Source organism: Rhineura floridana, chromosome 7 (assembly GCF_030035675.1).
Source record: "Rhineura floridana isolate rRhiFlo1 chromosome 7, rRhiFlo1.hap2, whole genome shotgun sequence".
Classification (NCBI taxonomy): domain Eukaryota; kingdom Metazoa; phylum Chordata; class Lepidosauria; order Squamata; family Rhineuridae; genus Rhineura; species Rhineura floridana.
This window is the reverse complement of record NC_084486.1, coordinates 48,281,588-48,309,395: the sequence shown is the minus strand read 5'-3', so window position 1 is coordinate 48,309,395 and position 27,808 is coordinate 48,281,588. Positions and strand designations below refer to the sequence as shown.

The 27,808-nt window shown below is 40.6% G+C and overlaps 1 protein-coding gene across 1 annotated transcript; it reads left to right on the top strand.

Moving 5' to 3' along the window:
- SLC35G1 (solute carrier family 35 member G1) lies at nucleotides 1-27,099 on the top strand. The gene is made up of 3 exons (XM_061634352.1): nucleotides 1-288; nucleotides 20,572-20,752; nucleotides 21,755-27,099. The coding sequence occupies exons 1-3, from the start codon at nucleotides 45-47 to the stop codon at nucleotides 22,512-22,514; spliced, it is 1,185 nt and encodes a 394-aa protein (XP_061490336.1). The 5' UTR covers nucleotides 1-44; the 3' UTR covers nucleotides 22,515-27,099.
- Nucleotides 27,100-27,808: the final 709 nt, after the last annotated feature.

The window sequence follows — 27,808 nt, the reverse complement described above, 5'->3', positions numbered from 1 at the left end:
GAGCCGGCAAGCAGTTTGAAGCAAATAGTGCCCGAGAGGTCCTCATGGTGCAGAGTCAGAGCGGCGACGAGGACGCTGCTGATCCCGCTGCAGTAACGAGCGGACGAGGCAGAGAAGGAGGGCGGCGATGGGAGCAAGAACAGGAACTGTCCAGGGGCCAGGAGGACAACGAAGATGCCGGGCAGTGCCAGGTGCACGACATGGAAGCCGAGGACTCTGCCAAGCCCAGCGACAGCTCCTGCTCTTGCTGCCTCCTCAGAAGTTTCCCCTGGAGACGTGAGACGCCCGGTGGGTGACGAGGAGGGCAGGCGGCGGGCTGCCCCTTCGGGTGACATTGCCTTGCTGGCTGGCGCCGGGATCAGTGCCGCCCACCTTGGTGGCGCCTTAGGGACGGGGGAGAGGGATGGCTGGCAGGCAGGGAGGGCGCAACACAAATAACGTGCCTGCCCTTGGCCTCGGATTATGGGCATTTCGGCGCTATAGTACGCCCTCAGGGCAAGGCAATGGTGCGGATGAACCGACGCTTCCCGCTTGGCCATGCGCCTCTCTGTAGCAAACGAGTTCCAGCTCGCCTTTCAAAGTGAGGTGTCCCGAAGCCCTGCCTTTTAGGTTCTGTCAGAAATAATTTCCGTCTGCCAAATTTGAATACCGCAAATTATTATTAGTAGTAGTATTCTTCTTCTCTCCCGTCACCTTAGTTCTTTTATTTGTAGCTCTTTTATCCGTTTATAAAACTGTCATGCTGTGCTTCTGTCTTTAAAAAATACGCAGTTTTAGCGATTCCATTTCTCCTTTATTTTAAAACTTTAAATGCACAGACACGTTGTTTCTAAGCTGTTTATTCGGCACTGAATCGCTATGGCTCCATCGAGGCAGGTTAGTGTGGCCACTCAACACAAGATAGTAAATTGAAAAGGTGAAGAGAAAGCCTTCCTTCACTAGGCTTTAATTTATCTGTCCTAAAATTACTTAACATAGGGTATTATTCTTTAATGTGGTTTAATATTCTTCCACTTTAAAGTACATATTTATGTGTAAAAATCCATGTGTACGATATTGAGAAGGAATCCAGAGATTGCACATTAATTATTATATAGATCCTATGTGTGTAGTTTGTGTATGTAAAGCTTGATTATGAAAACAAAAGGGTGGTTAAATTTTTTGAAGGGGTAACTAAGTTGTTGGTGGTAATATACCATGAAGCTCTGGTCCTGAAGTAATCTGAATTATATTCTGGAACAAAGGACACTTGGTTTACACCACAATTATACTTTCATTCTCTCTTGCTAACATACACAATATTTAGACAGATGTATGTAGTATTATACTGAATCAGGCTGCCCATGGAAGTAGCACTCTATTAGCACTCTTTTAAAATGTATGTTTAAAAATGTTAATATTATTGAATCATCCACCACTTGGAGACCTAAGGGAGGCACAAAAAACATAACCTTTTTCTGTAAATCAAGTGATGATTTATCAGCCTAGCATTCTGTGAGCTGTGAGTAGTAGTGCTTTCAGCAAAAGCAATCACAGTGTGTACAACTAAGCTTGCAGAAAAATCCACTATGTGACAGTTTTAATCCAAGTTTATATGAGTTGGTGAGAAGTTGTAAGGCAAATAATTGTCTGAAGGATATTAACATATGAACTATTTTGTTTTCCTCTGCTGTCATCTCTATCTAGCCTTTTCCCAAATCAAGGAAGCCATTAATATTTTGTCATTCTGATAGTCCATCTGATAGTCTGAGTCACTATTCTGCATACAATGTTTTGAAGTTTCTATGGATTATGTAAACCCTTTAACTAGGTTGCAGGATTGTCCCCTGTTTTTTTAGATGTGGCAAACCTGTGTCTGGGTTATACCACTTCAGACTGCAGGTGGATGGAGGCTTGCATCATGGTTGCATCATTCTGACAATTTTTGTTGTTTTATGCGTTCAAGTCAATTACGACTTATGGTGACCCTATGAATCAGCACCTCTGAGTTAGTGATTAATTTAAGTCCATTGATTTCAGTTGATCTACTCTCAAGATTACTTGGTTTGATACAACCCACTAGACTAGTAATTGTAAAAATGTAACCATCTGGTTGGGGCTGATCCTGTGAAGCATCTCTGTGTCAATGGTTCTTCAAGAAAATGCAGCCGCTTATTAATGAATGAGCATCACTGACTGGAAAGTTCTTTTTTGATGGCACTAGTATAAGGGTTATACTCTGGAGAGACGAAGGGCTGAAAGTAGCATAGTGGCTTATTTATTTCTTTATTAACAGTATTTCTTGTTGCCCCATAACTCTGTCTGGTGAACATAAAAATGGTTAAAATACAATAAAAACAATAAAGATGTCATTAAACTATAAAACACAGCATCACAGAGCTAAATCAACAAAATCAAGCATTGGAAAACAAAATCAAGTCAAAACTTTCAAAGTGCATTAAAAGTTAGGAAGAATAAAAAAGTTTTCACCTGGTGCAGGAAAAAAATGCAGACTAGCACTCTGCAACCACATTACTATCACTGAGAAAGCACTCTTCCACAACCAGAGCACTCTTCTAGAACAGGTTGAGCTAGGTAAACAAACCACCTACTAGCAGTGCCTCTATCTTGCCTGGATTGGATGTATTGGCCCTCATCCAGTCCATTACAGCATGTAGGCACTGATTCAGAACACCCCCTACCTCTCCTGGTTGGGCAGAAGCTACTTCTTTGGGAAGGGGATTTTTTTTTTACAAGAATTCCTCTTCCCCCATTTTCAACATTTATTGCTGAGATTCAATCTATGGTTGCCTAAACCTGAATTATTTTATTTATTATTTGATTTATATCCCACCCTTCCTCCCAGCAGGAGCCCAGGGCAGCAAACAGAAACGCTAAAAACACTTTAAAACATCATAAAAAGACCTTAAAATACCTTAAGGTTAAAAACATTTTTTTAAAAAGCTTTAAAAACATATTTTTTTAAAAAAAGGTTAAAAACATTATTAAAGAAAACATTAAAAGCAATTCTAACACAGACGCAGACTGGGATAGGTCTCAACTTAAAAGACTTGTTGAAAGAGGAAAGTCTTCAAAAGGCACCAAAAAGATAGCAGAGATGGCGCCTGCCTAATATTTAAAGGGAGGTAATTCCACAGGGTAGGTGCCGCCACACTAAAGGTCCATTTCCTATATTGTGCAGAGCGAACCTCCTGATAAGATGGTATCTGCAGGAGGCCCTCACCTGCAGAGCACAGTGATCGACTGGGTATATAAGGAGTAAGACGGTCTTTCAGATATCCTGGTCCCAAGGCTTGTACACCAAAACTAGAACCTTGAACTTGGCCCAGTAGCAAATGGGCAGCCAGTGCAATTCTTTCAGCAGCGGGGGACATGTTGGCAATACCCTCCCCCAGTGAGTAGTCTCGCCACTGCATTTTGCACCAGCTGCAGCTTCCGGACCAGCCTCAAGGGTAGCCCCACATAGAGCGCATTACAGTAATCCAGCCTGGAGATTACCAGTGCGTGGACAACAGAATTATTGTATTTTAATATATTTATTTATATAGTCATGGGGTTTAAATACCACCTTTTGGGACAAAACTCTCCCAAGGCATCTTATAAAAACTTATTAATATTAATATCTCCACAAAAACATTCCAAGTCCAAAATAAAAGCATCAGTAATATTCCCCCCCCTTTTATTCTATGGAAGCCAATGAATACAAGCTCAGGATCCTACATAACCATGTAGATAACTATTTTGCTCTTAGAACACAATCTGCACTGCCTACCTGTGTTGCATAGTCTACAAGAAGCAAAGCAGGTGAAGAAGCTGTACAGCCACCCAGGGTTCCTGCTGGGAGGAAGGGTGGGATAGAAACCAAATAATAAATAAATAAATAAAATACAGAAAGTACCTATTTATTATTATTTTCAATTCCTTAATTTGGTCCTAATCTTGAGAGTGGAGCTGGCCATAAAACAAGGTTGTTTCTTAAAACTTGATATTTGTTGTTATATGCCTCCAAGTCGATTACAACTTATGGCGACCCTATGAATCAGCAACCTCCAAGAGCATCTGTCATGAACCACCCTGTTCAGATCTTGTAAGTTCAGGTCTGTGGCTTCCTTTATGGAACCAATCCATCTTTTGTTTGGCCTTCCTCTTTTTCTACTTCCTTCTGTTTTTCCCACCATTATTATCTTTTCTAATGAATCATGTCTTCTTATTATGTCTCCAAAGTATGATAATCTCAGTTTCATCATTTTAGCTTCTAGTGATAGTTCTGGTTTAATTTGTTCTAACACCCAATTATTGGTCTTTTTCGCAGTCCATGGTATCTGCAAAGCTCTCCTCCAACACCACATTTCAAATGAGTTGATTTTTCTCTTATCCGCTTTTTTCACTGTTCAACTTTCACATCCATACATAGAGATCAGAAATACCATGGTCTGAATGATCCTGACTTTAGTGTTCAGTGATCATCTTTGCATTTGAGGACCTTTTCTAGTTCTCTCACAGCTGCCCTCCCCAGTCCTAGCCTTCTTCTGATTTCTTGACTATTGTCTCCAATTTGGTTAAGGACTGTGCTGAGGTATTGATAATCCTTGACAAGTTCAATGTCCTCATTGTCAACTGTAAGTTACATAAATCTTCTGTTGTCATTACTTTAGTCTTTTTGACATTCAGCTGTAGTCCCGCTTTTGTGCTTTCCTCTTTAACTTTCTTTTCAAATCATTACTGGTTTCTGCTAGTAGTATGGTAACGGCTGCATATCTTAAATTATTGATATTTCTCCCTCCAATTTTCACACCTCCTTCATCTTGGTCCAATCCTGCTTTCCGTATGATATGTTCTGCGTATAGATTAAATAAATAGGGTGATAAAATACACCCGTCTCACACCCTTTCCAGTAGCCTCTTGTCCAGAGTATAGGTTGCGCATCAGGACAATCAGATGCTGTGGCACCCCCATTTCTTTTAAAGCATTCCATAGTTTTTCATGATCTACACAGTCAAAGGGCGATTTTCTTCTGAAATTCCTTGGTGCCATTATCCAACGTATGTTTGCAATATGACCTCTGGTGCCTCTTCCCTTTCTAAATTCAGCTTGGACGTCTGGCATTTCTCGCTCCATATATGGTAAGAGCCTTTGTTGTAGAATCTTGAGCATTACTTTACTTGCATGGGATATTAAGGCAATAGTTTGATAATTACTGCATTTCCTGGGATCCCCTTTCTTTGGAATTGGGATGTATATGGAACGCTTCCAGACTGTGGGCCATTGTTTAGTTTTCCATATTTCTTGACAGATTTTTGTCAAACTTTGGACAGATTCAGTCTCTGTAGCTTGTAGCAACTCTATTGGTATGCCATCTATTCCTGGTGATTTGTTTCTTCCAAGTATTTTAAGAGCAGCTTTCACCTCACATTCTAAAATTTCTGGTTCTTCATCATATGGTTCCTCTGTGAATGAATCTGTCATCCTGGCATCTCTTTTATAGAGTTCTTCAATGTACTGCTTCCATCTTCCTTTTATTTCATCTCGGTCAGTCAGTGCGTCCCCCTGTTGATTATTCAACATCCCTACTCTTGGTTTAAATTTCCCTTTCATTTCTCTAATCTTTTGGAACAGGGCACTTGTTCTACCCTTTTTTTGTCCTCTTCTATTTCTATACAGTAACTATTATAATAGTTCTCTTTGTCCCTATGTACTAGTCTGTATTGTTGCATTTAGGGTTCTGACTGTGTTTCTGTCTCCTTTTGCTTTTGCTTTCGTTCTCTCTTTAACCATTTTAAGAGTTTCTTCAGTCATCCATTGAGGTCTTTCTATTGTCTTTTTGCATTCTTCCCTGATAACATCTCTGACTTCATTCCATAGTTTTTCGGGTTCTCTGTCAACTAAGTTTAAAGCCTCAAACCTGTTCCTTATTTGATCTTTATATGCTTCTGGGATGTTATTTAAATTGTATTTTGGCATTATGATTGCTTTGTTGGTCTTCTTTAGCTTTACTCTGATTTTCTATATTACCAGTTCATGATCTGTACCGCAGTCTGCTCCTGGTCTTGTTTTCTCAGAAAGTATGGAACTTCTCCATCTTCTGCTACCAATTATATAATCAATTTGATTCCTATATTGACCATTTGGTGATATCCACGTGTACAGTCGTCTTTTTGGTTGCTCAAAAAATGTGTTCGCAAGAAACAAATTATTGGCTTCACAGAATTCAGTAAGTCTTTCTCCAGCTTTGTTTCTGTCTCCTAGGCCCCATTTCCCCACAATTCCTAATTCTTCTCTGTTCCCTACTTTTGCATTCCAATCCCCCATGATTATCAGCACATCTTGTTTTGGTGCGTGATCAATTTCTTCCTGTATTTCTGCGTAAAATCTCTCCAATTTCTCTTCTTCTGTGTTTGCCGTTGGAGCATAGACTTGGAAGATGGTCATGTTGATAGGTTTCCCATTTAATCTCATTGATATAACTCTCTCAGACCTTGCGTTGTAGCTCCTAATTGCTCATGCTTCATCACTTCTTACTATTAAAGCAACCCCATTTCTTCTTAATTTCTCATTTCCTGCATAAAATATTTTATAGTTGTCTACAAAAGATTGATATATCCAACAAAAAAATGTGGGTGTCACTGCTTGCTCTTCCATGGTACTGAAGATATTTTTTGTCATTGTTTTATCACTCTGAATTGAAATCTAGTATGATTTGAAAACAAAGGAAGATGGGAGCTCCCTTATATAAAGTCAAACCATTGGTCAATCTAGATCAGCGATTTTCAACCTCTGTGCCATGGCACATTGGTGTACCACGAATAGTCCGCAGGTGTGCTGTGGGAGTTTGCTCACGCGAGAACGTCCCTTAAAAAAATTTCACTTTAGCAAATGGCAGTTGTGTCGAGCAATAATTATAGCGATTGACATATAAGGGCAGGGTGGAAAGCGGGGCAGGTCGTCGCTGATGCCTGATGAGGAGAATCTGAGGGGGAAGTTTGGTGGTTGCTGCCCCTGGCTGTGAGAGGAAGCGGATCTGCCCCCCTTAGGTCATTGCTATGGGATGCATTCAGCTCTATCTGACAGTTGCCACCTCGACCTGCTTCAAATTGCCATGGTGGGCAGTCAGAGCGCAGGCAAGAGCTGCATCCTCAACAAATTCATCGGCCGGTCAGTCAGTCAGTTGTTCATGGGGATGGGGGAAGAGACTCTTTGGCTGCGTGCCTGAGTGGCTTCCTTGTGCTGCCGTCCGCCCATCAGCTGTGCGCGATCTAATTTTAGGCGGGAGGTTTGAATCCCTGAAGAGCAGGCAGGATTGCTGACACTGACTGGCAGCAGCTATCCATGGTTTCAAGCAGGAGTCTTTCCCAGATCTACCTGCAGACACCAGGAACTGAATCTGGGAACTTTTGCATGCAAAGCATGTGATCTACCACTGAGCTATGATCTTTCTCCAAGAGAGTCATTGTGGGATGAGATCTAGGGCTTGAAAAATAGAGGAATATTATCTTATTCCATTCTTAATGTTTACAATGAAAGAATAGACACTGTGAAATCTATAATATTTTGCTAGAGTGTTTAAAAAAACACAATGCAATGAGAAGCTCTTTCATTTTTATAATGTTTACTTTGGCAGTCTGGAATACCACTACAACTTTTTTTTAAAGTAAAATTGACTATGATATCTTCCTTGTATAATCTGAAAGTTCAGTGTTTTGTTCATAATGCAGAGGTTCACTTCTTTTCCAACGTTCCTAATAGATCCTTTTAAAAACACAGTAACACATTCAGATAATTAGTGTTGTATGCTATGCAGCATTGTATAGAATTCTTGGGCTTTAGCCTCATGTTGATTTGTTAACTAACTATTCTGGGTGAACCTAAAGAACTTTTACTATAATAGCAGACTATCGAATGCTGTGTCATATGCTGCTTTTGACAGTGGCCTCAGTTTCAAGAGTTTTACCGTATGATATTTGGGGGTGGGGGTTGCTCATGGGCATGCAAAACTTGTGCAGTTTTTTGGATCCTGGCCCACTTTAATTAATTCCACTATTGAATTTGGCATTTGATTATTCAGGATATCAAACAGGCTACTATATAGGAAATTGATAGTCTGTTCTTGTTCTTCATTCTGTAGATCAGCATGGATTTGTATTTTCCCCCCATCAGCTGTAGTCTCCTTATTTTAATCTAATATTTCAACCCAAAAGTTCCATTAATGTGGGTCTTTATTGTATAATGTGAGCAAATAGGGGCAATAATAGAATTAAGGAATCAGATCTATATTGGTCATGAAATGTCATGAAGTTCTGCTAAAAATTATAGGTTAGCAGGGGGAAAAGGGATGTTTGTTCTTCTAAGAACACTCTTCTATGCCATTGCCAAAATTGTGGCAAAAAAGATGAAATCACATCAATTGCTGAGTCAGTAATTTTACCAGCATGCTGTAAAATTGTAAATATTATGTTTGGTGAAACATATGAAAAAGAGATCTTGAAAATCCCTATGTCAGATAACACTATTAGTCAGTGTATACATGACATGTCTCAAGATGTTGAGTCACAAGCGATAGCTAACATTAAATAAGCTGATTTCTTTGCCATCCAGTTGGATGAGTCAACTGACATCACTGGAAAAGCTCAACTCCTAGCATTCAGCAGGTTTGTTTGTAATGGAGACATCATTGAACAATTGTTATTTTGCAAATCACTTCCAGAAACAAGAGGCCAAGACATTTTTGATGTTGTCGACATCTATTTCAATTCTCACGATTTGTCATGGAAATCATGCATCAGCATCTGCATGGACGGTGCTCCCTCTATGTCAGGAAGCCTAAGAGGATTCGTCGCACTGGCCAAACAAAAAAAACCTGGCATTGTTTTTACACACTGTTTCCTGCACAGAGAGGCCCTCATTTCAAAATCAGTACTACCTGAACTCCAAAAAGTACTGGCTGAGACGATCAAAATAGTTAACTACATCAAGAGTAGGCCATTAAAATCAAGGTTGTTTTCAGCACTGTGTTCTGCCATGGAAGCTGCTCACACACAACTTCTACTGCACACGGAAGTGAGATGGTGATCTCGAGGGCGGGTGCTTTCAAGGTTGTATGAACTGAGGGAAGAGCTTCTAAGTTTTTTACGTCAGAAGAGTCTGAGCTGGCTGACCTGCTTAGTGATGAGACCTGGTGCAATAAAGTTGCATTCCTAGCTGACATTTTCCAAGCCTTGAACACTCTTAACAAGAGTATGCAGGGAAAGAATGAAAATATTCTTACTTGTACTGACAAAGTTATATCCTTTAAGGAAAAACTAACTCTGTGGGGAGCCAGAATCAAAAAAGAGAACAAAGTTGAAATGTTTGAACTGACAAAAAGTTGCAGACTGGACAAGAATCTTGTCGATTTAATTCTACAAAGTTTGTCACTGCTGAGTAAAAACATTGAAAAGTATTTCCCGTCACTTGATGTATCTTCCTTGGACTGGGTGAGAGATCCGTTTTTGTTAAGTGTGTGCGAGTCAGCAGAATTAACTGTTGCAGAAGAAGATGAGCTGTCAGGAGCACGGGACTGTGGTTGTTGTGTAGACCTGAATGGAATGAGTGGATGTTTGTATGACTGTATGTTGTGAGTGTGTGTGTATTTTTATTTTATTTTATTTTATTTTTATTTTATTTTATTATGTGCCTGGGCGGGAGGATAGGGTATTGGGAGGGGGGACCAGAGGGGGCCCCTGTTAGCGTAGTGACGGGTAATGGGAGGTATGGCGTTGTGAGGAGGACATGCCGGTTGAGGGGAACTCGGCCCAGACAATTGGTGGCTGTACCGTGTTCCGGTCCTCCCCACATCCACAGGATTGCTGGTAGTTCTATCAGCCAACTCTCGGATCTCCAGTTGCTGCTTCTTAGTGCCAGATCGGTAAATAATAAAGCTTCCCTCATCCATGATTTAATTGTGGATGAGGTGGCCGATCTGGCGTTTATTACTGAGACATGGGTGAGCGATCTGGGAGGCATTAATCTCTCCCAGCTGTGCCCACCTGGGTACTCGGTTCAGCATCTGGGTAGATCCGAGGGTCGGGGAGGGGGAATCGCTGTGGTCTATAGAAGTTCCATCCCTCTCATTAGGCACCCTATCCAGGTAGATAATGGTCTGGAGTGTCTCCATATTACGTTGGGTCAGCGAGACAGACTGGGAATACTGTTGGTGTACCGTCCACCCTGCTGCCCAACAGCCTCCCTAACTGAGCTGACGGAGGTGGTCTCGGGTTTGGTGTTGCGATCCCCCAAATTTATGGTATTGGGGGATCTCAACATTCATGCCGAGACCGCTTTGTCTGGGGCGGCTCAGGACTTCATGGCCTCCATGACAGCCATGCGGCTGTCTCAATTTGTTACTGGCCCTACGCATATTTCGGGGCACACTCTAGACTTAATTTTTGCTACTGGAGCAGGGGATGGTGATCTGGGAGTGAGGGATTTTACATCTATTCCTCTGTCATGGACAGATCATCGCCTATTGAGGTGTAGGCTCACAATGTTTTCTCCCCTCTGCAAGGGTGGAGGACCAATTAAGATGGTCCGCCCCCGGAGACTAATGAATCCTGAAGGTTTTCAGAAGGCTCTGGGGAGTTTTCCGGCTGATAAAACTAACGCTCCTGTCGAAACCCTGGTCAATCTGTGGAATACGGAAATGTCCCGGGCAGTTGACACGATCGCCCCGGTGCGCCCTCTCCTCTGCAGAGCTCAATTGGCTCCGTGGTTTACCCCGGAGCTAAGAGTGATGAAGCAAGAAAGGAGACGGCTTGAGTGCAAATGGAGACGAACTCCCGACGGCTGTGGTCTTGCACTTGTGAAGATCTCTACCAAGCTCTATGTGAAGGCGGTGAGGGCAGCGAAGAAGCAGTACTTTGCTGCCTCTATTCAGTCATCTTCTAACCGCCCAGCGGAACTTTATAAGGTTGTTCGGGGACTTTTACACTCTGGTCCTCAGAACGCAATAATACCATCAATAGCCCGCTGTAATGAGTTTGCGAGACACTTCCAAGATAAGATCACAAACATCCGCCGGGACCTTGACTCCAATATTGTAGCAGTTGAGCCTAATGAGGTGTCCGGAGCACAGTCCTGTCCTGTTTTATTGGATGAATTTCAGTTGGTTCAGCTCGAGGACATGGACAAGGTGCTTGGACAGGTGCGGGCGACCACTTCTGCTCTGGATCCTTGCCCCTCATGGCTAATAAAAGCTAGCAGGAACGGAACAGCCGGATGGGCCAAGGAGGTGATCAATGCCTCTTTACGAGAGGGAGTGGTACCACCCTGCCTGAAACAGGCGGTGGTGAGACCGCTCCTAAAGAAACCCTCCTTGGACCCTGAAAATCTTGACAACTATAGACCGGTAGCAAATGTTCCGTTCCTGGGCAAGGTTTTAGAGCGTGTGGTCGCTCACCAGCTCCAGGCTCTCTTGGATGAAACTGATTATCTGGATCCATGTCAATCGGGCTTTCAGCCGGGGTTTGGTACAGAAACAGCCTTGGTCGCCCTGTATGATGACCTCTGTCGGGAGAAAGACAGAGGGAGTGTAACTCTGTTGGTTCTCCTTGATCTCTCAGCGGCTTTTGATACCATCGACCATGGTATCCTTCTGGGACGTCTTGCGGACTTAGGAGTTGGAGGCACTGCTTGGCGGTGGCTGTGCTCCTACCTCAAGAATCGTCTCCAGAAGTTGGTGCTTGGGGAGCATTACTCGAGTCCCTGGATACTCCAATATGGGGTCCCACAGGGTTCAGTTCTGTCCCCCATGCTCTTTAATATCTATATGAAGCTGCTGGGCGAGGTCATTAGGAGATTTGGAGTGCGTTTCCAGCAATATGCTGATGATACGCAGCTCTACTTCTCCTTTTCATCTTCTTCAGGTGAGGCTGTTAATGTACTAAATCACTGCCTGGCCGCGATAATGGTCTGGATGAGAGCTAATAAACTGAGACTCAATCCTGACAAGACTGAGATGCTGTTGGTGGGGGGGCTCTCTGCCCAGATGGTTGATGTCCGACCTGCCCTAGATGGGGTTACACTCCCCCAAAGGAGCAGGTCTGTAGTTTGGGGGTCTTATTAGATCCGCTCCTGTCACTGGAGGCTCAAGTAGCCTCAGTGACACGGAATGCATTCTACCAGCTTCGGCTGGTAGCCCAACTACGACCCTATCTGGATAGGGAGAACCTTGCCACAGTTATCCATGCTCTGGTAACCTCTAGATTGGACTACTGTAATGCACTCTACGTAGGGTTACCTCTGAAGACGGTTCGGAAACGTCAGCTGGTGCAGAATGCTGCGGCCAGAGTTCTTACTGGGACAAAAAAATTTGATCATATAACACCTGTCCTGGCCCAGCTGCACTGGCTACCAATATGTTTCCGGGCCAGATTCAAAGTGTTGGTTCTTACCTATAAAGCCCTTAACGGCATCGGACCGCAATACCTGGCGGAACGCCTCTCCCGCTATGTACCTACCCGGTCGCTGCGCTCGACGTCGAAGGCCCTTCTCCGTGTCCCAACGCATAGGGAGGCACGGAGAACGATAACTAGAGCTAGGGCCTTCTCAGTGGTGGCCCCCGAACTATGGAACGCCCCCCCTGATGAGATGCGCCTGGCGCCTTATTTGTTATCTTTTCGGCGCCAGGTAAAGACCTACCTCTTCGCCCAGGCATTTTAAAAATTTAAAAATTTGAATTTAAAATTGGAAATTTTTAATTATGTTTTATTGTGTATTGTATTTACATCCACTTGTATTTTAACCTGTTTTATTATGCTGTACACCGCCCTGGGAGCTTATTGCTATAGGGCGGTCTAAAAATGTAATAAAATAAATAAATAAAATAAATAAATAAATAGAGGACTGAAACTGAAACACTCATCAACAGATATGGCCTCATTCTGGTTGTCTCTCCGAGAGGAATACCCTATCATCACAAAGATGGCGATTAAAGCACTTCTTCCTTTCTCAGCATCTTATCTGTGTGAGGCTGGTTTCTCTGCTAGGAACACAATGAACAGCAAGAACAGGTTGCGGCTTCAAACACTAGAGGAGGACTTGAGGGTATGCTTGTCAACCATCCGCCCTCGGACAAGGGACATCATGAAACATCACCAAGCACAGATTTCCCACTGATTTTTTTTTAAATAACACAATGATTAAAATTTTAGTTATTGAACTTTAAACACAATCTTAATACCCTTTTTTTAAATGATAAACTATATCCATAAAAAACTGATGGTGTGCCTTGACAATTTTAGCGCCTTGTCAGTGTGCCGTGAGATGAAAAAGATTGAAAATCACTGCTCTAGATTAAAGCCCATTATAATTAAACAGATGTGCATGCATTACCTCAAACACTAGTAATGCTTTGAGATTTAACATCCTTTGAAAACTGTTCTTTTCTTTGCCAATATGTTACAGAGGCTCCTGCTCTGGAGCTTTCCATTGTTATTAGTATCTGGAAGAGAGTGGGCTGCCCTATGCTTAGGACATAGGTTTTTTTTGTAAACAATTTTTATTATTTTAAAGTATTTATTTTCCATTAATTAAGAATAGTGGCTTTATATAATCATCAGAACATCATTGTGGATGAATAAGAAGAAACAGATAAATATAGAACATTAACAAAAATAAACAACAACTGCACTTTTGACATACACTTCACTTTTAGAGGAGAGAACACAGCAAAAACAATAACTCATAAAGACTGTGAGGGATAGTACTAGACTGAAAATAGAAATAAATCTATAGAAACACCTATTGATTTCTTGTTCATTTTTGTTGTCAAATCTGCCAAGCTTGTATAGATGGTCTCTTCATAAAATTGTCTTCTAAAGTGAATCAATTAATTTATGCCATACCATATTGAAGGTATTAGTTTTGTCTCGAGCTTTTTGGAGCTTTAGCTGGTGTGTGATCTTTTCCATTATTGCAGTGTTCCACAGTGATTGGTACCAGTGGTCAGGACATAGGTTTCTTATAAAAAGAAATCCATGATGAGAGAAGGAGCATAACTGGTACTGCTAATAAGTTGTGTGCCTTGAGACTATACAATCTGTGTGATCAGAGTAACAGCCAAATGGCCGTAGGCGTGTATCTTTTAGCATAGGTCTGTTCTAATGGTGGATAGAAATGCTCAAGAAATTCATCTGATTTGCACCTCCTGAATTGATGTGTGGATTAGAATAAGTTATTTTACACTTCTCTGAACATTGTTTTTGAATACTTACAGTTCCCCCGTACGATCTCTCTGGACAGCTTAGTATCATGTCTAGTCGCTTCCATAGGCACTTGGGGGTCCATTCTGAATGCATGTGCTGAAAACCTTAAAGGCAACGCTTGGAACACCTCATAAGCCTATAAGTTACATATTAACATAGGAGTTTTAGTATGTTTTTTTTTTTAAAATCACAATAGAAACTAACAGAACAGATTTGGGAAAAGCCTCATGTAAAAGTGTCATGGATTGGTAGTAGATTGATCCCTGAATTCCTAAGCATGGCTATGGTAAGATGTGAAGATGCATTTCAAAGGGCAAATGCACATATAGGTGGGTACCACACCCCACTACTTTTTATTCAGCTTGGCTCATCTCTAATATATGAGCTTGACTGAGGACAGGGGATGACCTTGTAGAATAACTTGTTGGGCGCAGAAGGGGTAGGGTTCAGTAATGTGCATACCCCACATGCCTCCCCCCCTCCTCACATCTCCCATCCCTTTTCTTCATGTTATCAGGGCAGACCTCCATTTGAGACGATAGATTCATGACTGGTAAAGTTATCTACTGAAAAATACATAAAGTGTAGGCATCATGCAACCTGTATCTTTAAACATCCCAGTACATGCATTAGTGAACCCAAGTCCAATCAGTTCCCAGTCATAATGTATATGTGAGTGCGATGTCCATGCTTTCCATCTGTGGGTAACACACGTATATCCTGTAGCAATTATAATGTGTGCATCTTCGGTGCAGAGAGGGGGAGATCAGTAACATGTAAAAATAAAGAGTTTTTTTGGATGTTTAATTTTAGATGATTGATTGAGACTCTGTGAATAGTAGGACTATGATTACAGAATACTAGGACTATGATTACAGAATAACCAAGGGTCTCTCATGCAATCAATGATGTCCAACATTAGTAAGAAAAAAGCAGGAAAATGTGAAAATACACTTAATATTACTCAAATTATTTTCCTATGCACCAGTCAGTTTTGAAAGCCTTATTTTTCATCTGTACTTATTATTTACTTATTTTATTTTATTTATTATTTGATTTATATCCCACCTTTCCTCCCAGCAGGAGCCCAGGGTGGCAAACAAAAGCACTAAAAACACTTTAAAACATCATAAAAACAGACTTTAAAATACATTAAAATGAAACATCTTTAAAAACATTTTTAAAAGCTTTCATCTTTTTTAAAAAAGGCTAAAAACATATTGTTTTAAAAAAAGGTTTAAAAACATATTAAAAAGCAATTCCAACACAGACGCAGACTGGGATAAGGTCTCAACTTAAAAGTCTTGTTGAAAGAGGAAGGTCTTTGACAGGCACTGAAAAGATAATGGTACCTGTCTAATATTTAAGGGGAGGAAATTCCACAGGGTAGGTGCTGCTACACTAAAGGTCTGTTTCCTATCAACTCATTTGAAATGTGTTGGAGGAGAGCTTTGCGGATACCATGGACTGCAAAAAAGACAAATAATTGGGTGTTAGAATAAATTAAACCAGAACTGTCACTAGAAGCTAAAATGATGAAACTGAGGTTATCATACTTTGGACACATAATGAGAAGACATGATTCACTAGAAAAGACAATAATGGTGGGAAAAACAGAAGGGAGTGGAAAAAGAGGAAGGCCAAACAAGAGACGGATTGATTCCATAAAGGAAGCCACAGACCTGAACTTACAAGATCTGAACAGGGTGGTTCATGACAGATGCTCTTGGAGATCACTGATTCATAGGGTCTCCATAAGTCGCAGTCGACTTGAAGGCACATAACAACAACATTATTATTGGCTGCATGATGGTCTGTGATATTTTCAGCCAGTATTATTATTGTTTTATAGCAGTGTTTAATTTATTCTCATTGATATTGGAATTTATTGATATAGCTGCCTACCAAATCCTCATTTTATTTTATTTTTTCTAATATTGTATTTGTTTTTGTCTCTTCTTGTAAGATTGCAGACTTATACATACTTATGTGGAAGTAAGTGCCATTCAGTTCAGTGGGACTTCCTCTTCTTCTGAATAGACATGCATAAGATTGTACTGTAAAAAGACTACTAATTAACATTTTTGTGCCAACAGGCTGCTTAAGCATTGTAGCAGATAGAAGTGACACACAGATAAGGTAGGGGTTGCAGTTGAGAGATCAGGGATTGGCAAATGAGTAGGGGAGATGTAGGAGAGGTAACACCATGGCTACAAATAAGATGAGGCTAGAGCAGTTCAGTAAAAGCTGTTCTAAAGAAGTTTTCAGGGATCAAAATGAAGGGAAGAGATTGTCATGGGAAAAGATGGAGAGTTCAGGGCATAGGGAGAAGTGTAGCAGAAGACAAAGTTATGGGTGGCACAAAGGAGACAACTGGGAGAGCAAGAAATAGGCTTTTGAGAAGAAATAATATGTTATTATTTTCATTTATGAATTGCTTCTCATGAGGTATCCCAAAGCGATTTACAATATAATTAGAACATATATAAGCCAGTTACTGTTTTAAACCAGTTGCATATAAACACACACACACATTCAACATAGATACCAACTGGGATAAAGGCTTGTTGAAAGAGGAATGTCTTTAGCAGGTGATGAAAAGACAATACTGTAGAGGAATATATAGTTGAGCGTTGGCACAGCTTAGATGTTCCTTATTCACTGCTGCCCAGGTACTTCAAGCACTGTTTTGATGGAAAGGCAACCAGTGTTAAATGCATCCACATGGGTTAACGTTTCATTGTAACTCTCATTTTTTAAAACTTATTGGTTGCCTTTCCATCAAAACAGTATGTGACCATGTTAATCATCATTTTAAGAACTTTTGGGGATTCATGAGACAGAAGTAAGCCACTTCACATTTGGTTCAGGGATGGGCAAGGAGGAAAGGGAAGATGTATGCAGGATAGTATAAGTACAATGTATACTTAACGATTGTAAAATCCATGCCTGACTGCTCATAACAAACACATTCTCTCATTAATCCTAACCTCACTGTCTAATGATATGAGATTTCAGCCCTTTCAGCCAAAATCAGTTGATTTTAGTGGCTGATCCCCTGAGACCAAGATGGCCAAAACATGTCTGTGCATATTCTTCCACCTTGGATTCACAGCTGTTAAATGTTAGAAAACATTGATTCTCAGCTTCCAGCTTGTGATTCTAAGTTTATTTTATTTATTTATTAAATTTATATCCTTCCCTTCCTTTCAGAATTTAGTGCAGGTAGAACTAATATTTTACACTTAATTTATAAAACTCAAGATTTTTTCTAATATGAATAAGACTGAAGGTTTGCTTCTTAACTAACTCTTTCAGGCATGAGTATTAATACCTGGGAAAACACTGGGATGGGGGCATTAGCTTGTTTTGTTCTCGAGAAATTAGTATTTGTGAATACTGAGAATAATGGCATGTTCCTGATGCAACACTAAACCATAGCTTAGCACTATGTGAATGAACCTGGGGCTTGCATTTTCTCCTTCCCTTGTAAGGAGGAGACAGATCCAAAAAGGGCAAACTGCAGTTAGTTTAAGCTAAACTACAATATGATTTACTTAAATAAATTAGGGTCAAATGAGTTATGATCCTGGCTTGTTAATAAGCTACAGTTTACCCACAACGCAAGAGTAAAAAACAGTTAGGAAAAACAGGAAGTAGATGCTTCTATTTTCCTCACAGCTATGCTGCAAGGAGGGAACACATAAGCTCAAGGCTCATGCCTGCTCATTTAACATGCTGTTGCATCCAAAATGGCCACTACATTTTACACAGTTTCCCCGTCCCCCCAGTGCAGGCATTGATGCATCAGAAAAAAATATTGTGAATTCCTTAGTTTCTAGCTGAAGATCTAGATCAGTAGAGGGGAACCTTTCTTCTGTTAAGGGCTGCATTTCCTTGGAAGTAATTTGCCAGGGGCTGCATGTTGGTGCTGGTTGTGGTTAGAGCCAAAAATGAGCACTTTACTCTTCCCCTTTCTTTTTACTATCCCCTTTTCTCTCTCTCTCTCTCTATCCCTGGCAGGTTGTCAGAGGAGGGACAAATCACTCTTTCCAGAGGTCTGAACTAATCACTTGTACTCTGCTGTCTTCTCCTTCCATTGTTCCATCCAGTTCAACTCCTGCCTCCCCCCTCACACTAAGGGCTTATCCAAACGGAGCGGGATAATCCACGGTTTCCATATTCGGTTTGTCATCTGATAGTCCTCACTTTTCCTTTTAGTTCGCTCTTTCGCAATTAAAAAAACACGCTTTTTTGCACCCGCACACGCAGCAGTAAGACCCCTACATTCTTTTCGCTTTTTCCAAGCTCTGCCTCTAAAACCTCCCCCTATCAACCAATTGGTCAGCAAAAAAATTACATATACTCCTCTCCCCCTTTGCAAGGAAGCACAATATGGCTGTAAAGGAGTTCTCGCCTGGTCGGTTTCCCGCCTGCCTTGTTTGTATTTGCGATATTATGCTTAAATGAATGTATGCTTTTCTGCCTTTATTGATATTTAAGGAGATACACACGCTGGCAATTGCACTTATTTCTCCAAAAAAGCAAGAAACGTGTCACCCCCCCTCCTCCCTTTCCTTGCCACTGAGAATGAAATTGATAAAGCTTTCTGAGCAGGCTTGAAACCGACCAGAAGCCCTTTTCTAAGTTTGTATTTGCGATATTACACTTAAATGAATGTATGCTTTTCTGCCTTTATTGATATTTAAGGAGATACACACGCTGGCAATTGCACTTATTTCTCCAAAAAAGTGAGAAATGTGTCAACCCTTCTCCTTCTCCCTTTCCTTCCCAGGAGAATGAAATTGACAAAGCTTTCCCAGCAAGCTTGAAACCGACCAGAAGCCCTTTTCTAAGTTTGTATTTGCAATATTACACTTAAAGGAATGTATGCTTTTCTGATTTGAAGCAAAAACCCCAGCAAGTACAATGAAATTGACAAAGCTTTCGGAGGCAGGCTGAAACCGAGAGCAGCCCCTTTCTCGCTTGCTGTGCATTGCAGATCTCACCCAGAGCGGCCGCCCAGTTTGCAGGCTGGCAAAAAATAAAATGCATCTGTGCAGTAGTTGCAGACACCCCCCCAAACACCCCACCATTGCGATGATTGGTTCAATTTTCGCGGCCTTATTCTCGCACATGCGCAAAAGTGCAGATACGTGATTGGCTGGAATGAGGAGAAGGGGCAAGGGGAAACGCCCAAGAACCGCCCATCAGCTGTAAAGTCCGCGGTATTGCATCCTAACTCCTGAAGGCACAGCGGATGATTCCCGATTTTAAAGAGCAAATCGCATTTTTGCTGGTATTGCAAGGAGCGGATTTAACCTGCAAAAATGCGTAACAGCGCGAGACATCATTTGGACGACCGAAAAATAATGAACACACATAGCAGGCGTGTCACACATTTTGCAGTCGTCTGGATGAGCCCTAAGTTTTTTCTCCTTGCCAGATGTCAGAGCTGATTGCTTGTAGAGGGCTTTTTTGCTCTTTATCCATTTCAGCTTCTCTCCTTCATTTTTCTCTCTACCACTTTCCTTTTCTTCCTCTGGGTACCTCCAACCCTCATGAAATTCGACCCTGAGCTATAAGACGTTGGTATTATTGGCACTTTTACTTTCCTCTCCACTGTAGTTACTGCAGAATAACTCTAGTAACTGAGTTCTTAGAATGCATGACAAGAGATGTGGTGGTACATAGTGTCCAGTTAAAAATCTGAGGCGGCAGAGAATGGGTGGATAATGGACAGAGCATTGGGCTTGTACAAGGGGGCCCTGGGTTCATATCCATTTGCATGTATGAAGCTCACAGAATGAGTCACTCATATCTCAGTCTAACTTACTGTAAAGTATAGAAACACAATGGCAGGAGGTAAGGGCCTGGAGTGTGTGTGTGCGTATAGAAGTTGCTTTGCACATTTAATTGGCCAGGGAATGGCAGTACATGTGGTCTTTTTTGTTCAAGGGACCCCTAGCCTAGCATTGCTTTAGTGATGCAAACTCATGTTTTCTTGATGTTAGAATAGTTCTTTTCTCTGTAATGAATATGAGTGTTTCTGCAAATTGACCTGTGTTACAAACAGGACACAATGATTTATACATTCCACTCTGATTCTGAGACTATTTATAATGTGCAAGTTAATAAATCAGTAAAATGATGGTCCATTCTACCACGTCAAAAATTGGTGTAATTTTTTTGAAAAACAACTTGTACCTTTTCCTCCTCAAAGTTAGTAATTCAAAACTTAGATATGCATTTTGTAAAACTTTTTAAATACAGCTCAGGAAATTATAGCTAAATTGTTAATTGCTAAATGGAAAATACAATTATTCTGTTCCAGGAATAAAGAAAAAAAAAGCCTGTCCAGGGCTTGGCCTGTTCTATACGGTGTTGTCTGCCTTTCTCTTCTCTGTGGCGTCTTTATTCCTGAAGAAAATTGAAGATGTACATTCCGTGGAAGTTAGTGCCTTTAGATGTATTTTCCAAATGGCATTTGTTCTTCCTGGTTTAATATACTACAAGTGAGTATTATGCCTCCTTTGTATGAGGAAAAGCTAAGAAAAATTGCTCTTTGGCTTATTATTATTAATTATTATTACTATTTATTTATATACTGTACCACTGTTCAGCGCAAAATGTACAATGAAGAGTACAATGAAGTGCATTAACTATCAGGTGAAACAATATAAGGAGGGCCAGAGAAAAGCCTTCCCAAGCTAGGGGGTTAGTGCATCCCACACATTTAGGGGCTAGAAACCTGAAGAGACAATGAGAAATGTTCACGTCAACTAGAAAAATCAAGGGAGCTCTTACCATCACCCATTCTAACTATTCAGGGGTTCAAGGCAAAGTAATCCATGTAATTAACTACTGAAAAATTTTTAAAAACATAAAATAAAAACAAAATTAGGAATATTTACAAAACGCATAGTTGCCAAAAAATTGAAAAGTCCAACATCCTACCCCATGCAAGTACAATCCCCCCAAAGCCTAGGATCCCTTTCCTTTCTGCCATCTCAGCAGAATGACCCAAAGGAGTGTTTGATGACAACCCACCCCAACATCTGCTGGTACCCTCTTTCACACTTGCTGGCTGGTCTCCGTGTGCAATGGAAATGGAAAGTTACCCCTCAGTTACCCAGCTGCTACATCTCCGACTAAGAGTGAAAGGCCAAGAGAGCCTTTAAAGCGTTGATCAAAATGTATCAAAGTTCTGTTAGATGGGTACAAGTGGATAGTTCAGTTTGTAAAAAAGTCACATAAGAGTAAAATAAATTCCATTTGGCCATTCTTTGTGATTTCCTGTATTTTGCAGCAGACTTGAAAGTGGTTGTGGATGCTGAATATCAGCAGAATCTGCATGAAAGAATACTAGTATTGTCATTCTAACAATTGTTAGAATGACAGTTATATTTAACATGCTGTGATCTGAAATGAACGAAGTCCTATTGATGCATAATTAAGGAATCCTCAAACCATAAGATGAATGTTGTCTCTCTCTTTCTCTCTCTCTCTCATTTTAGAACAGGATTTCTAGGACCAAAAGGTAAAAGACTATTTCTTTTCTTCCGAGGATTGCTTGGCTCTGGAGCAATGATTCTTCTTTATTATGCTTTCCAAGTGATGCCTCTTGCTGATGCTACAGTCATTACTTTCAGCAGTCCAGTTTTTACATCACTATTTGCCTGGATATTTCTCAAGGAGAAATACAGTCTTTGGGATCTTCTTTTCACTCTGTTTACAATCACTGGAGTGGTGCTTATTGCAAGACCACCTTTTTTATTTGGATCCAAAGTTGCTGGAATTGAAGGAAACTACACAGATCATCTTAAAGGGACAATAGCAGCTGTTACAAGTGCAGTAGCTGCTGCTTCAACGTTTGTTATAATAAGAAAGGTGGGGAAAACAGTGCATTATTTTTTGTCCATTTGGTATTATGCAGTAATTGGGTTAATAGTATGTATAATAGCACTTTTCGTAATGGATGCATGGAGTTTACCCCATTGTGGCATCGACAGATTTCTCTTTATATTAATTGGACTGTTCGGTCTAGGTGGCCAAATATTTCTTACAAAAGCATTACAAATAGAGGAAGCTGGTCCTGTTGCTATAATGAAAACAATGGATGTGGTGTTTGCTTTTATTTTTCAAATTCTTTTTCTCAATCATTTACCAACATGGTGGACAGTGGGAGGTGCCCTTTGTGTGGTAGCTAGTAGCTCTGGAACTGTGATTCGGAAGTGGCATCAAAACTCCAAAAAAAGTATAGAAAATGAAATTTAACAAGCAGAGTGCTATTTCATTGCTGAAATAGAACAAAGCTGTCATATTATTTACAGTATTTTAAATATTCATCTGTTGATCAGTTTTTTCTTCACCACCATCTTTACTTAATTAAGTAGGAGTAGTTGTCACAACTCACTGACTTTGTACATTAAGATTTGGGGTTGTGTTTCCATGACGGCTCCCTGCCCCCTATGCAATGTAACAAACCTGTTCTAAAACAGAGGAGACTTTTCAACAGGAGTTCTGGAATATGGCATGGGATCTATTGTTCAATTGTGTTGTTGTTTTTTTAAATCCACTAGGCATGCCTAAAGTCTTTTCAGTGCACCTAAAGTAGCTGTTTCAATCTTAATCATTTCTTTTGCCATACAATTCTGGGTGATATCTAGCTAATTCATACTCAGAGCAGACTACCATTGGATATCACCCAATGTCATGTATGTCCGAATAAAGCTGTTGCTAAAAGCCATTTCATACATTAAATTAAAAATGGGGAAAGAAACATAAGGATCTTGCATATCTTCTCCCACTTGTGTTGTAACTTGAAAAACATATCTCTCCTTCAGCAAGATTGGTGAGCTCTTGAAATCATATGGGGTTCTTGGACCTCATGGGAGAGAGCAACAGGTTTGACTTCACAGTGGAGGTGGGAAGAGAAGCACCTGTGATCTGTGCTGCATTGTTTCATGCTTCTGTGCAATATATGATGTGGCTGCTGCACAGTTAATATCGTCATTGATCCAGGAACTTGTTCACAGAGTTGGTGCTCCCATACCAACTACGGCAGATATTGTTCCATGAGTGCATGAAGCACTTCTCTTTTCCAAAGAGGGAGATCATCACTTGCACATGTAGGGCTGAAGTCTGCCCAGTTCACGTTTCAAACTGGTAATGTTTGCTTTTGTACAAAGTGAGTATAATCTGACTACAGAAAATGCAAAGAGACAGGATCATGCTCATTACCATTGTTCTAACTAACATTCAGTTAAACATCAACAACCAAAAAAAGTTTTAAGTTTTTATTTTGATGTGATGGATTGATGGATTGACAGGGCTTTCCCTCTTCTTCTGAAAGCTAAGAGAAATTAATTCATGCTGGGTTTTTTCACTGGGTCTCTGACAAATTCTTTATTTTTAAAAGTTCTTTTTAGTAGTTTTTATTTTGGCATAATTGTTTTTCTATATTCTGGTGAAGCAAATCTTAAAACGTATTTATAGCTATATCAATTGAAATATTTATACCTCTTTTCTATTATGTTGTGCCTGAGTAGATGGAGCAAAAACCATATTGACTGCTACTGTTCAGCTGCTGCAGTTCAAGCAAAAAGAAAAACAATGGCCAATTGTACAAGTGGCCATTTCTTTTCAATGGAACACATTGTAGCTGCACCCATGCTCAATACTATGCAAAATGTTTTAGTGTCTGTCTATTTAGTTATGCAGTTAAAGTAATATCTACTTGTCAAATATGCCAGAATTTTTGCTTTAAGGATGTTGGATAGTTTATCTTAAGTGGGATGCACCAGATGCTATTGCATTCCAAAGATGCACAATAAGCTGGCATGCTGATGATGCATCAACATTGCCACATGCCATTGCAAAATATGCTAGTATATCTGGATTTGTGTACTTATCAACTGAAATCCAAGCATTTGGGCATAACTGGTTAAGGGTCAGTTCACTGAATTATCATGGTAACTCAAGAGTATTTGTTAATCTATATAGCAACAACAACAAAAATGTCAATCTGTTGCTTTGAATTTGTGGCCTATTATGGGTATCCCATTCATTAAAGTGGAGAAGACAGAGATAACATTGTATAGAGAACTTTCTTGGTATTAGTGCAAAAAGGAAAAGCCAAGCCTTGTTCAGACATTACATTGTCTTGCATTTGTTCTGATGAGCATGTGTGCAATGCAACATGAGAATGTCTAAAATGCGTGTTTAATCACACAATGTACTATAGGAACTAGAATCTGGACAAATCAGGGTTTTATATCACAGAATGTATTCTGCAGGTGTTGATTGTATACACACTTGATTGTGTACTGTTGTATTTTTGTTAGGGCCATATCTTGCTATAATTTGGTCAGCCAAACCAAACAAGTGGTATTGGTGTGATCAGCATTTTGTATTCTTATTTCTCCTCATTGCTTGTTCAGTGCTAACATTTCCTGTTTGGTGTGACCCCAGCCAAGTTCCTGTCCATAGGTAACGTGGGTGTCTTTATCAACAGATATAAAAATAGCACACTGTTCAGGAGATTCAAAATCTCATCTCTCAGAGTCTGTTTTTCATTAAAACACATATAGCTTTGTTTTCAAGTCATTTACCACTAAAACTAGGCTTCTTCCCCATTTCTACTTTGATTTAGAATATTGCTAATGATATAAATTTGGAAATGGAAGCATCAATAAATCAACAGAAGGCTAGAATTTCCCTGTATGCCTCTTATTTTCAGCTAGCCAATGAAAAGGGTGTATGATGAAGCATTGCCCTTTGAAAGGCAGATCTAGGCAGAGTAGGGTAACATCCAGGAGCTTGCTGATGTCAGCATACGTAACACTTACTAAAGTGGAGTCAACATGAGAGCACCACACACATCACTTTGATTGCACATACATTTGCAATAAATAAATAAAATTGTACATGAGAATTAGCTAATGCATATTCAAAATAAAAACATGCCATACACTCATTGAATATACATTACAACAATTGTACAAGGATCTAGTGTACTCAGCAGTGGGGAAGTTCTAGTATTAGTCTATTAAAAAAAAGCTTAATCTCATTCCACATTTACAACAGTGGGGAAGTCAGACCAATGGGCCTATAAAGATTTACAATTTAAGAAATTGCTCCTTTCCAAGGAGATTTTTTTTCATACCTAGCTACCCTCAGGGTGACAATGTGACTTCCTTCCCCAGGAAAGGAAGTGTTCTTACTTTTTCCCCTTCTTGGGAGGACAGAGAATGGCAAGAGGATACACCAGTGTTTCAAGCCACACTTTGCCTGTTGGGATAATTGTGGGAGGAGGGACTTTTGGAATTCTACATACTCAGCTTCCCTTATGAGCAACTGTAACATGCAGCCAGGCTCCTAACAGCAACCCTTGGTGCTATGTGGCAAGCTGCTCCCAAAATGCCGGTGTCCCCTCTGATGCTGTGGTTGGCTATGTTTGGAGTGTGGGAAAGCAAGGCACCCTGGTGTGTGTGTATATTGAGAAGTACTTGCATGAACCTAAGCAAGTTTTTCAGATCATTTTCCCCTACCTGTCCCCACTGGCTTATTGTGCAATGAACCCATGACCTCATAAGTATTGTTACATGCTTTGCACTTCCTGAACAGTAAGAAAGCCAGGGGCAGCATTGCAGAAGCAAAGCCCACTGTGTTCAGTTAGGCTTATCCTGGTAAATTAAGTGTTACATCTTTGTGGAGTCATCCAAAGCATGGCTGGGGAGCAGCAGATCCACAACAATAACTGAAGACCTGTTGATCAAGCCAACCAATGCAAAAGGTCAGGGTGTTTACCCTTTTCCCTGACTTTTGCTGCATTGGCTCCAGGCTGCTGCAGTTTATTGTCTTGAGGATTGGAGACCTCAGAATTTGCAGAGCGTTGGATCCCACAGACCCAAAGCCTTTGGTGCACTGCCCTGAAAGCTGCCCATGCAATGCCTTAGCTTCCCACCCACCAGGGTGAAATTGGGACCTCTGCTATGGCAGATTCTTCCCCTTATTAGCAGCACTTCTCTCCAGAGAGAAGCATCCTAAGTCCCCCCCCACCCCAAGTCATCAACATGGGATGCTAAGGATTGTGTTGTTAATAATTTTTTAAAGATTATTTTCTATTTTTTTTTCAAAAAACAAGATACTTTGAACTACTATAACTTTCTCCTCTATTAGCATAGCAAATGATCTGCATAATTTATTAGTTTGTCCTTTTGTATTACCATTCTGTTAAAATGGGACACTTTTTAAAAAGCGTGTTATACAAGCAGCTAGACTGACTTGCATCCAGAGGTCCAGGACGAGTTGGGACCTAGCAAGATGCCTGTATGTGAGATGAAGCAATTTGTTCATCTGCCCCCTGTTGCCTACTTTGGCTTATGGCTCTCCAAGAATCTTGGGAAGACATCTTTCCCATCACCTGCTCCTAAACTTGTGATGCCAAGGATTGAACCTGAGGTGTTCTGCATGCATAATTAGTACTCTACCATTGTACTATGGTTGGGTGTTTAAGCCACCATGCAAAGGGGTCTCTACCACATCAGAATCAGCCTACAGCTGCCACAGAAGCACCATCTGCTGCTGCTGAGCCTGTTCTGCGTGGGAGGGAAGAAGGGGGCCTGGATGCTGTTGTAGTATCACCAGTTGTATTGTACTAACTGAGACCCTTTTGCAGCATTTTGTGTGTTCCTATGCTGGTGCCAACGTTTAAATTTTTTTTAAAAGTAAATGCTTCCCAAATCTGGCATAGACACTGTGCGTGTGTCTCTCTCTGTATGTAAGTAGATGCTTGTTAAAATGTTGTTTTAAATCCATGTTTTCATATTACCTGTTTCACCAATTATTTTAAACAATCTCACCCTCTCATAATTTATTATTATCTTCAGGATAAGAATGTGGTGAAAGACCTTTCCTAGTTAATATTAGAACTCTATGGTTTATTTTCATTCAAGGTCAAGACTTTCTTCTTCTCCCAGGCATTTTAGCATGTGTTTTTAAATGGTTTTTTTTAAGTGTTTTTATATTTGTATATTTGTGTTTAATGTTTTTAATTGTTGTAAACCACCCAGAGAGCTTTGGCTATGGGGTGGTATACAAATGTAATAAATAATAATAATAAGATAAGTTAGGCATGCATCCCAATGCAGTGTTAAGACTGTTGCAGAAAAATCTGTTGAATTAACTGAAATGTTTTTATTGCTAATCTCCACAATAATTTTTAAATGAAAAGAATGAAGTATTATGATTTTGTTATGTCAAAGTTCATATAGTGCCCTTGGTTGAGTGGGTCTTCATAAGTTTAGCTGGCAAATAAATCTGTCAGGCTGTCTATGGTGACAGCTTACCTCATTTCAGGTAATTAGGCTTTGCAGGGCCTAAATTACAAGTTACAAGTGGCTATAAGCTGGTATAGCACAGTGGGGAGGACAGCCTGGCTGGCAGTCCAGAGTCTGTGAGTTCAAATCCCTGTTCGTGTCTCCTGGGTGTCAAGGGCCAGCTAAAGATCACCCCCAGAGTGAGTGGCTCAGGGGTTACATGCCCTGCCACCTGTACAGCCGTGGGCA